Genomic DNA, 12,872 nt, shown 5'->3' on the forward strand with positions numbered 1-12,872 from the left:
GGGGCTTATTAACAACTCCATGTAATCCTAGTCAATATGGGGTGAGATTAGGTAACCTCATAATCCCACAGACTCATTGAGTCATTCCATATGCTAGGCTTCCCTCTCCTCCTTCCCTAGTCTTTCCTGCCATGACATCAGGAAGACCAGCTAAGGGACTGTTGCAGGAGTTCATAAAATGGGTAAGTTCCCAACCTAGGGTGGTGGAACAATTGCAGACATAGCTAAGAGGTAGAATCCAAGGACCTTAGTGTTAGAATTTCAGAGTGAAGAAAATGTCTTAGAAATCATCTGTTTCAATCTTCTCTATTTATGCTATGGTGCCTGACTCATGGTAGTAAATCTTTGCTGAATAAATTAATAAACAAATGAGGGATAAGACCCAGAGATTGACACCACTAATTATTGGCATACCTGGCATAAACTTTCTGCCATAAACATAAACCTTCTGACTCCTAAATCAGTGCTCTCTCCATTATGCCACACTTGGTTTTATAATGTAAAAAAAAAAAAAAGAAAGAGGATTAAAACATCTTATTTTAGTGCTACAGATCAATTCAACTCATTTTCATTCACAATGTCATTTATAATGTAGCACATAAGAATTAACAAACTAAAATTCTCCTGATGAAGGCTTTTGTCCTGTCTCCTATACCTTCCATAACCTAAGTATTTGCTTCTGCATTTCTGCAAAATTTGTTGGTGTCTGCAATAATGCTCTTTGCAAGACAGATGTTTAAAGTCAATAGAATGATGGTAAGTTCCAGAACCTCCACGATGGAATCTTCTCCAGTTGTTGGCTGTCTTTATAACTTGCACTCTGAAGAGACCATTTGGGAATTTTAGAAACCGCTTTAAATTATTCCAAAAGACTGATGCTTCCACTTTTATGAGAATGGAAATTGAGGAAATAGTGATTTTTAGCAAAAGAAATTAGATTTAGGCATAAGGAAAAATTTGGGGGCAATAAGAAGCATTGAACCCTGTAAAAAATTCATCAGGAAAACTGAGAAAGCAAGGCAAAAGCCCATTTATCTGGGGGATACTTATCATCAGACCTTTCTCACTTTGTGACATAGTTGAGAAAATGCCAAGACCCTCACGTGTGGATGTTCTACTTTCCATCCACCCCCCCGACAGCCCCTGCCACACAGTTCACACATGCTCTGTCTTTCTGATCCCTCCACCCTAACCACATTGTACTTCTATACCAGAAGGGAATGAGGAATCTAAGGATACTTTCATGAGGCACTAGTCTTCCTTGTTGGGAAACAGTGTATTCAGCTACAAGGATGAACATTATCTGTCCTCTCAAATTTCTGCAAGCAAAGTGCCAAATAATTTAATAAAATTCAGCAGTTTCTTTTTTTAAAACAGAACTACTTATTCTTTCTCCTTCTTAGGATATTCTTACTTTCGAATCTTTATCAGTCATTTGTTAAAATTTTTAATATGTATATTTATATATGTAATATCCTGATAGCTGAGCATTTTCACAGACATCTCTTTCCTATAAGGTAGATAGAACAGCTACTGTTAGTCCATTTTATAGATGATGAAACTGATGAATGACTTTCTCAAAGAACAGCCCAAGGAGACCCAGCTTTAATTTTATTTGTCTATCTGACATACCACAGTGCTTCACTTTGGGGAATACATTTTATCAAGAACAGTTATTTTCAATTTCATTGAAGTGGTGAGTGGCACATGCCCAAAAGTACATGTCAAAATTTATTATGTCTTGGGGGTTATAGAATAAAGGGAAAATGAGTATTCAATATTATAATAAAATTGGCTGTTATAATAAAATCGTATGTTGTTATTATAAAAAACACAAGCTTCAGAAAGAAGAAAAGGCAGTCAAATTGTGTTAGCTGGAGAGGAAACTCAAAAAATAGTAATTTTTCAATGTAAAATACATGTAATGGGATGGGAGTAGTCAGTGAGATTTTTTTTTTCTTTTAACAAAAATCTATATGACTTGGCAAAAACAAGTTAGAAACACAGCAGTGAATTTAGCTGTGAAATCCAATCCAGTTTTTCTTTTCCTAAGCCTTTCTATCCTTTATTTAATGAGAATTTATCCTAAATACTTAAAAAGTTCTCAGCATAGTAATGATACTCTATATTTTACAGAAAAACTTGGAACAGGTAGAAAACTCTCACAAAGGCATAAAGTTTGAGGTGAGTTTATAGTCACAAACATGAGACAGGAGCGATCTGTGTAGGAATAATGGAAGATATCTTTGCAGAGGTCAGGAAAGAAATGAATTATCTGGAATGAAGTTATACATAGAAAAGAAGTGAACTTGAGGATAGAGGAACAGCAGGATTCAAATTAAAAGGCAAGTTATCAAGTTATGAATTATGAACAGTAAAGATGCCAGCTTCCTAAGAAAGGTAACTTACTGGGGTGGGGGGGAAGGTGAATACAAAAACAAGTTGGAAAGGCTAGTGGTAAAGAGTGTTAAGCAGCAGTTCTGAAGACTGAGTAGTTTGAAGTTAATAGAGGAGACAGTAGGATCAGAATGGAGTGTGAAGTGAACTATTCTAGTCTGGTCCAAGGTGGTGCTTAAGGAAGGTAGACAGCAGGTGGTAAGTGAGAGCAGCTGAAAAGGAAGGTTGTGTAGCCACAGTGACTCAAAGAAGGTGGGAGCAGAGGAAAGAGGTATAAAAATACCTCCATTTTAAACAATCAGTGCTTTACTAAAGAATGCTCTATTTTATTCAAAATGATGAAGTACCCAAGAGGTATCCAATATCGTATTTTGATTTCCATGACTACGAAAGAAACCAATTACCTTAGAACATTTTCTCATACAGGCCAGCAGTTTACACTTCCTGCTTCATCAGCCTCACTCTCCTTCACTTGCACTTTGAAATCCCATAACTGGGAATCAGGTCATTATGAGATCAGCCCTGTTGGAGACACCAAGCTCATCTGTCACACCAAATTTGACCAATACACCTGAAGGCAATAGCCCTAAAACCATCTGACCTCAATATGTCCTAAAGTGAATGGCCATATAGGAAACAATGTAACCTTGCAGGCAATATGGCCATGAAAATGTGTGCTAGGCTCTCAAAAGAAATGCAGCATCTTATTTTTATGGAGAACCTTTCTTTGGTAAAATTAAAAGTGTTTTCATAAGCATGATCTCATTCTCACAGTAGCCCTGTGAAAGAGGAAATGGAGGAGATATCTTAATTCTAATGTTATAAAAGAATAAATTGAGAGATGGAGACATCAAGTGACTCTTTTTCAATTCTCCCATTTAAGTAGGCCAACAGGGTTAGACCTAGAGCTGGTTTTCCTAATGATGTCCGTTTCTGTGCTCATAAGCCCAGTCTATCTCAGGACTTGGCATGGCACCATCAGAAGGCACATACCAGGTGGCTCATATTTTTACTTCACAACATGTAAATGACATTCATACAGCATGGTCTATAAATATCCTACCCAATGAGTTCTCCCTCTGAATAAGCAAATGTTTGCTTACGTCTCCATCTACAATAGTTTTGGCATAACACAGTGTCTAGGCATCCATTTCCTTTTCTTTTTTAATAAATTTATTTATTTGTTTGGTTTTTAAATTTTTGGCTGCGTTGAGTCTTTGTTGCTGCACACGGGCTTTCTCTAGTTGCAGCGAGCAGGGGCTACTCTTCGTTGCGGTGCACAGGCTTCTCATTGTCGTGGCTTCTCTTGTTGCAGAGCGTGGGCTCTAGAGCACAGGCTCAGTAGCTGTGGCACACGGGCTTAGTTGCTCCGCAGCATGTGGGATCTTCCTGGGCCAGGGATCGAACCCGTGTCCCCTGAATCGGTAGGTGGATTCTTAACCACTGTACCACCAGGGAAGCCCTAGGCATCCATTTACTTTTAAAGTGAGCAGTTAAGTAGTGTCAAGTTGTTAGATAGTTCTGTCCTGTGATAACTGGCCCCTCATCTTTTACATTCAGAAACCTTCTGAGTAGCTCCACAAAGGTATTATTGCAGGGTCCTTTATCACTTGCTTGCTTGATGACTTGAAAAATGGCTCTGAGTGGAAAATATCCATAAATTTTAGAAGGCAGTCTTACTAAGAACCACAAATAGTTCTCATTCTGTTTCTAAATAGCAAGATCACATTAAAACTCACTATAATAGATAATATTAATCACTATAATTCAAATAACTACTCTTTAGACCTGGCAGGGAACTGTGAGAGCTTTGAACATTACCCTTAGTTCTTTTTTCCTGTGAATTTCTGGCATAGCAGAAGGAAGAATAAAGCATGCTTGGGGGCTGGGGAATTTGTTAACTGTGCTTAAAGTTAGGGAGAGCTATAGAGGAAAATGTCATTTGTTACTTTCCTGCCTTTTACTTGCCCACTCAGGAATTCATATTCATCCTTAATTATGACTGTAGTGGGAATATCTTGGTGGGAGTGTCCTGATTTTATAGACAGATATAACCAAGGACAGATAATAATTAGTGAAATAGCAATTATCCTTTGCATAACAATTTACAGCTTACAGACACTTTCACCTGTATGATCTCATTTGCTATTTCCTGTAGCACACTAAGTTGCTATTATTATTGTTCCTCATTACTTCTGAAGAATCCGAGTCACAGAGGATTTAAGTTAGTTTTGAAAGTCACACAGCTAGTAAGTGATGGAGCTGCGAATCAGTTCAAAGACGTTTGGTTCCCTATTCCATGTAATGTCTACTATACCATGCAGCCTCCCAAACCTAGAGGATGTTGGATCAAGAATGGAGGTGGGCAGGAAAATAGTCAATGTGTTTAAAAACAGAAGACTAACCTAATAGGAAAAACGGGGAAAGGAGAGGTACTAAAGAGAAAACCCAAATGGCCAATAAACATATGAAAAGATGCTCACCCTCACTAGCAATGTGGGAAATGCAAATTAAAACCATGATCACACCCATTAGATTATTGAAAATTAAAAGTCTGAGAATGGCAGGCATTGCGTCAGATGGGGAACAATGAAAATTCTGATACCCTACCAAGGGGAGTGTAAACCGATTTGACCTATTTTGTCAGCCATTTCCTGTTTCTAACAAAGTTGAAGACACAAGTGGCTTGTGTCCAGCAATTCTACCCCGAGGTAGACACCTCACAAAAACTCTCCCATATGTGCATAAGGGCCATGGAAAGAGGTTCATAGCAGAGTTATCTTTAAGAGCCCCAAATTCACAAGAACCCCAGTGTCCATTAACAAAAGAATGGATAAATATTAATAAATAATGATGTAGTCATCCAATAGATATGATATTGCAATGAAAATTAATGAACTAGAGGTAAATGTATCAAAAGAGATAAGTATCATAGATACATTTTGAGAGATATTACAGAAGATTAATATGTATACCATTTACAAAAGGTTTAAAATATGCAAAAACATATTTTAAGAGATATTATTTAGTGGTTAAACTATGTAGGATTTTTGTTTATGTGTACCTAGATATGTCACAAAAATGTAAAGTACGTGTGACTAACAAACCACAAATGCGGGACAATGGTTACCTTTGGAAAGGGCAGTAAAGGAGGGTAAGTGGGAGAGGATGCTACCCAGGGGGCTTGAACTGATATAAGCAATGTTCTAATCATTAAGCTGGATGGTAGTACACAAGTATTTATAGTCTTTCAACCTTTCAGTGTATAAATATATATAGTAACTTTAAAAATAGAAGGGGCAAGGAGGAGAAGAAAAAAAGTTTGTCTGGAGCAGATACTTCTCTGGGACTCTGGCATGACCTTAACCAGTTAAAAATGATGCCAAAGCGTTCCCAACTGCCACAGTCTGTTGAGAAGTCACAGTAACAGAGAGTGGATGCCCATCCCAATTCAGTCCTGAGTCATGGCCCAGTGTCCCAGCCATTACACCAGCACCCTCTCTGATAGACATAATTGAAGAGTGACGTTCCATCTGACCAATCACATAGTCTGTGACATTTTCCAGAATGAGACCTAACCTGGATCACCGAAAATGTTATTTTGTTTTGTTTTGTTTTGTTTGTTTGTTTTTACTTTTTTGTCTATATCTTTAGCACTTTCAAGCAGTTCTCTAGCATTTGGAAAGAGTGTTAGCTGAGTGTATGTAGTTAAGAGCATTTTACTCAGCAATAAGAGCATTTTACTCAGCAATGATCTATTCATAGAATTATTTATTTTTAAAGTGTATTTAGTGGAGAAATCATTTTGTGTCAGACAACTAAGAGAAGCCAAAAAAGTATTTAACTCTGAAAATTCAACTCTGTTTTCCATGTTTGATGTTTGCAATTTTGATGGGCAATGATGTCTCCGAATGAAATCCCTAGCCATTTACACTACCCATTTCAGAATTATCCTGATAGACTGATATTTGTTGAATTACTCATTTGACAATCTTTGAAAACATGTCTTTTAATCTCTCATATACTCTTCAGCATAGTCAGGCACAATCTCAATTTGCAAGTTCAATTCTCAAATATTATGGTTTTTGAGGGTAAAAATATCAAGCCATGATAGAGCAGTGCTCCAAAAATTAAACTGTTATTCACACATAATTGAATTTTTTAAATAATATCTCAAACAAACATGTTTTCCCTGCATTTTAAGAAGGAAATATTGTTTTTCTGGATATATTTTATAATGAATAATTTGCCTTCAGGACATTTTTAATAACATAAAGTTAACTTCTGATCAGTGGGCTTCTGTAACTCTGTGATTAAATTCATTGGGGAGAAAGGACAAATGCCTTTTTTGAAAAGATCTGCAGAAATATCACTTAAATATCACCTAAGGAATATCACCTAAGATGAGAGGATGAGTCTTTGGCAGCTTCCTTTTTGAAAGCCAGGGTCTCACATCCCCTTCCTCCTATTGTAGCAACAATAATATTGATAATGGTGCACGTTTATTGAGCACTCACCATATGTCAGGCATTGTGCCAAGCCCTTTTCCTGCATCATCTCATTTCACCCTCACAGCAGCTTTACAAATGAGGAACTGTGGCTCAAAGCAGGTAAGTCACTTGCCCAGTCGCACAGATCTGCTAAGTAGTAGAGCCAGGATATGGACCCAGATCCCTGATCCCCAAATCTGTCCTCTTGATCTTTACTTGTGTATACAATGGAACCTTTGCAATTACACTTTGCTATAGAGAGATAAAATAAAATGGGCAAAATATTTTCCTCTTCCATAAAAAGGAAAAAAAAGACTGTTGACTCAGACAAGTGAGAACAAAAAACCCATATACTGGGCTTTGTTCTTCATCCAAAACTTATGACCACCACTTCTCAATAATTTGAAAATTCTATTAACTGAATTGCCCTGAAGATGAAAAAGAAGCATAGAATGTGTGCTTCTTCAAGGTACAAATTCTTCTAAACTTTTCTTTCTGAATATGGAGTTGTTTCTGAACTTCAGGAATAACCAAATAGCATTTTTTTTCAGCATTTAATCACTATATTTGTCGGCAGACCTGTTGTAACCTTGAGTCACCTACAGGGAATTTAAATACTATTCTAATTGATCTTCTCACTGCTTACCGAGAAACAGAGCACGTCTTTCACTAGTCTCATAAATAATTCCATTTCTCTATGTCAGCGTTAATTGAACTTACCTCATGTTGTCAATCTCTTTCTTTTTTTCCCTTGCAGGTGATGTCATTGTCTATATTAATGAAGTTTGTGTCCTTGGACACACTCATGCAGATGTAGTCAAACTTTTCCAGTCTGTTCCTATTGGTCAGAGTGTCAACTTAGTGTTGTGTCGTGGCTACCCTTTGCCCTTTGATCCTGAAGATCCTGCTAACAGCATGGTGCCACCCCTTGCAATAATGGAGAGGCCACCTCCAGTGATGGTCAATGGAAGACATAACTATGAAACATATTTGGAATACATTTCTCGGACCTCACAGTCGGTTCCAGATATAACAGATCGGCCGCCTCATACTTTGCACTCAATGCCAGCTGACGGTCAGCTAGATAGCACGTATCCACCACCTGTCCATGACGACAATGTATCTATGGCTTCATCTGGGGCCACCCAAGCTGAACTTATGACCTTAACCATTGTGAAAGGTGCCCAGGGCTTTGGCTTCACCATTGCAGACAGTCCTACAGGACAGCGGGTGAAACAAATACTTGACATTCAGGGATGCCCTGGCCTCTGTGAAGGCGACCTCATTGTTGAGATCAACCAGCAGAATGTACAGAACCTGAGCCATACGGAAGTAGTGGATATACTTAAGGACTGTCCCATTGGAAGCGAGACTTCTTTGATTATCCATCGAGGAGGTAAGATAAACACTGGCTCAGCAATCAGTATGCAGGTGAAGTAGTAGAACCTTTATAATAATATCGAAAAAATGGAAGTTTCTCTGGAGTTGAATGAAATGGCACTTTTTAAATTTTTATTTTTATTTTTTTAACTTTATTGAGTATAGTTGATTTACAAATGTTGTGTTGATTTCTGCTGTACAGCAAAGTGATTCAGATATATGTGTGTGTGTGTATGTGTGTGTATTCTTTTTCACATTCTTTTCCATTATGGTTTATCACAGGATATTGAATATAGTTCCCTGTGCTATACAGTGGGACCTTGTTGTTTTTCCATTCTATATATAGTAGTTTGTGTCTGCTAATCCCAAACTCCCAATCCATCCCCACCTCCCCTCCCCCTTGGCAACCACAAGCCTGTGAAATCATACTTTAAAAAATGAAGGTAAAAGAGTAAGAAAGACAAACATGAGTCCAGGAAGCTGTGCTTTTTAATTTTGAGAATGTATCTTTTCCTATATTATATTAAGCACAAGAAAAATAGTGTTTTCAGTCTTACAAATATATATTGTTGTGGGGAATTCCCCAGTGGTCCAGTGATTAGGACTCCGAGCTTTCACTGCTGAGGGCGTGGTTTCAATCCCTGGTTGGGGAACTAAGATCCCGCAGGCCATACGGCATGGCTAAAGGGGAAAAAAAAATACATATATATATACACACACACATATATATATACGGCTGTGAACTGAGAGGGTAAAGTTTGAATTCCCGAGTATGAGTGGGTTGTATTCCAAAATTCATTAATGTTTCAGTTGTGGAGGCTTCAAACTGGTTTCCATTGACTTAATTAAGTAAGCTGATTTTTCCCAAGGAAGTGATACTCTGAACTGTGCATAGGTTTGCAGGCTAGCATGTGGAAGCTGGTTCAACTCCTTCCAAGCTCAAGTACAGTCTTGATAATCCCCATAAGGACCAATGGGAACTGTGTCTCCATTGAAAAATCATTTCAGAGTTGTAAATAGCGTTGCTCAGGACACTTCTATTACTACAGGGATGCTCCATCGATCATTACCCATAGGGCTTCCCTGGTGGCGCAGTGGTTGAGAGTCCACCTGCCAATGCAGGGGATGCGGGTTCAAGCGCTGGTCTGGGAAGATCCCACATGCCGCGGAGCAACTAGGCCCGTGAGCCACAACTACTGAGCCTGTGCGTCTGGAGCTTGTGCTCCGCAACAAGAGAGGCCGCGACAGTGAGAGGCCCGTGCACCGCGATGAAGAGTGGCCCCCACTCGCCGCAACTAAAGAAAGCCCTCGCACAGAAACGAAGACCCAACACAGCCAAAAATAAATAAATAAATTTAAAAAAAGAAAAGAAACTTGTTTTAAAAATATATATATTAAAATAATAATAATAATAATAATAATTACCCATAGTGCCTTCTGTGCCCTGGGAAGAAAGCTCTGGAACAGGCTTGGGGCTGAAGTTCTGGGCTGGGTGTTCCAGGTGAAGTATGGAACTGAGAGCGGTGAGGACTGTGGTAGGAGCTCTGAGCCCTGGAGGTGTTTCTTCCCTTCCACCTGCTCTGTGCGGAAGGGAATGGGGCTAAGCAGAGGCTACCTCCTTCATTTCTTTGCTACTCTGCTCTTGATTATCAGTGAAACTAGGGAGAGAAAGGAGGGAAGGGTCACAGCTAGAGAGGATACTTGAAAACAGGGTATAAATGAAAGGGCTCAGACTAAGTCCTGGTTTTCTGCTTTCCAATTTGGGGACTTAAGACACTTAGTCCACAAGCTTCAGATGTCTCGTCTGTTATATTGGGATGATAATACTACCTAACCTGATGGAATGTTCTCAGTATAATGCGCCGCATAGGTGTTCATTAAATGTCTGTTGAGTGTAGATTAGCACCAAAGCTACAGCAGGGATGCTTCAGAAGGAGCAGTACTGTGAGGAACTTGTGCGTGAAGAGCACACGTGTGGCCAACATATGTGATTGTCTCTTCGAAGAACTAAAAACAGGGTGAAAGCCCTGTCAGTTTGAAATGCAAGTGAAAGCAGTCAAAGTTGAAAGAAGCACCTTGTATGATGTATTTGGCCCTCTCTGCAGGTGTAACTTCAAGGAAGTGTTTACATTATTGATTTTTGTGTGAAAATGGACACCAAATACTAGGCGTTTATGAGCAACACTATACAAAGTGCTATGTTCCCATCTTAAAAAAAAGAAATTAATATGATAGCAGAAGTCTTAAATGTGGCTTTCAAGCCTTATTAGCACTTGAATCTTGATAATTAAATATTGACAGTGTATTTTAATTTCACCCATTGCTTAAGATTAAAACAAATATCCTTAATTAAATAGCCATATGTTCTTAATGTGCAATTGAAAATCAAATCTTTGGAACAGGTTCTTGATATTAAATGATATAACTGAAAATCACTTTGCAGTATCCACTGTATGATTCATAGAAACAAGTTTGGGCACTTTTTATATATAATACCTTTTTTAAAGGCATGATGTAGCAGAAAAAAGTATTCTGAGATCGTTTATCCATATATATATATATATATATATATAAATATATATATAATATGTATTTATATTATTTCCATTTGTACCTTTTCTGAAAACATTTGTTTGCCTGCTATCAGCTAGACTGCCCTGTTCTTGCTCCTTTTCCCTCCACTCTCTCCCACCCCCATTTAATCCCCAAGTATTCGAAGATTTTTTTGTTGTTCATTTGTTTGTTTGTTTTTATTGAGGTATAGTTGATTTACAATATTGTGTTAGTTGCAGGTGTACAGCATAGTGATTCAGTATTTTTGCAGACAGATATAGAAATCGAGTATTCAAAGTTTTGGTTGCATTTTGTTTGTGTTTGGGGACAAGGGATTTGTTTGTATTTTGTGGCTAGTGTAGAATTGCAGAATGTAATACCCTGTAATGCTTAAAGTATTTCTAGTCAAATCCTCTTATGTTTTCCCGGATTCCCACAATTTGTAGTCAGCTCTCTGAAATTAATAGGAACTAACACCATGTTTTTGTGATGAAATTCACCTTGATTATCTTATTATAGGCTACTCATAAGTGCTTATGGCCTCACTCAGATAAGCATAAATCTTCCAGAGCAAATTCATACACCTGGGTCTTTGTGTCTGGATTATGGTTGTTTTACATTATTTACTAGGATTTTTTTATTTATAAAGTGATTATGTGGTTTAATTTTTTCAAACAAATAGTGTCAGAAGGTATACAATGAAAAGTAATTATCTCTCCTTTCCCAGGATTCCAGTCCTTTTCCTAGAGGCAAACATATTGTTTGTATACACACATTTCTAGAAATTTTGTAGCCTTAACTAGCATGTATATGAATATATGTAGTATGTTTAACATAAATGGAATGATATTATACATACACGTCTTGCTCTGAATATCTTGGTTTTTAGGGTGTGTTTTATTCTTTAAGAAACATCATTGTGGTATTATTTACATACCATAGAATTCACCAATTATAATTATATACTTCAATAAGTTTTGCTAAAATGATATAGTTATGCAGCAATCACCATAATCCTTAGAACATCCATCATCCCAATTCCTTTAGCCCTCAGATAATCACTAATATGCTTTCTGGATAGTTTTGCCTTTCTAGAAATTTTTGTAAATGGAATCATACAGTATGTAGTCTTTTACTTAACATAATTCTGTTGAGATCTACCCATGTAGGTGCATGTATGAGTAGTTTGTTTTGTTTTATTGCTGAGTAGTATTCCATTGTATGGGTACCACATTTTTTTTTTTAATCCGTTTACCAGTGCATGGACATGTGAGTTGTTTCCAGGTTTTGACATTTGTAAATAACATTGCTGTGAACATTTGGATATAAGTGTTTGTATGTGCATACATTTTCACTTTTCTTGAGTAGATACGAGTGGAGTGGTAGGAGTGGAGTGGTACAGTTGGATTATATGATAAGTGCGTATTTAAATTGTTCAGAAGTAGCTAGAATGTTTTCCAAAATGGCTATACCATTTTACATTCCCACTAGCAATGTGTGAGGTTTCCAGTTTCTGCCCATTGTTGCCCATACTTGGTATAGCTAGTCATTTTGATTATAGCCATTTTAGTGCCTGTATAATGATGCCTTTTTGTGGTTTTAATTTACATTTCTCTAATTTTTTCATGTGTTTACCATGGCATGTATTCATATGTTTATTAGCATTAATTATCTTCTTTGGTGACATGCCTGCTCAATATTTTGCCCATTTGTATATTTATTAAGCTGTTTGTCATCTTCCTATTAAATTGTAAAATTCCTTTTTACATTCTGATTACAAGTCTTTTAAAAGATAAATGATTTGCAATTATTTTCTCCCAGTCTGTGGCTTGTCTTTTCATTTTCTTAATACTTCCTTTTGAAGCACATAAGTTTTTAATTTTGATGAAGTCCAATTTATCAGTATTTTCTTATATGAATCATTCTTTTGTGTTAGATCTAAGAAGTCTTTCCCTAATCCAAGATGACAAAGTTTTTCCTGCTTTCTTCTAGAAGTTCTTTAGTTTTATCTCCGATATTTAGACCTATAAACTATTTCAAGATCATTTTTGA

At 37.3% G+C, this 12,872-nt stretch overlaps 1 protein-coding gene across 3 annotated transcripts in view; it reads left to right on the forward strand.

The window, feature by feature from the left end:
• MAGI2 (membrane associated guanylate kinase, WW and PDZ domain containing 2) overlaps nt 1-12,872 on the forward strand; it is a gene marked incomplete at both ends in the record, with an annotated part of 1,325,315 nt that overhangs the window by 1,094,424 nt on the left and 218,019 nt on the right. For all 3 annotated transcript variants that reach the window (XM_079710838.1, XM_079710839.1, XM_079710840.1), the window contains one exon: nt 7,645-8,283. In XM_079710838.1, coding sequence (XP_079566964.1) covers nt 7,645-8,283 — 639 coding nt within the window. The remainder of the gene's footprint in view (nt 1-7,644; nt 8,284-12,872) is intronic.

This window comes from Hyperoodon ampullatus (genome assembly GCF_949752795.1).
Source record: "Hyperoodon ampullatus genome assembly, chromosome: 9".
Classification (NCBI taxonomy): domain Eukaryota; kingdom Metazoa; phylum Chordata; class Mammalia; order Artiodactyla; family Ziphiidae; genus Hyperoodon; species Hyperoodon ampullatus.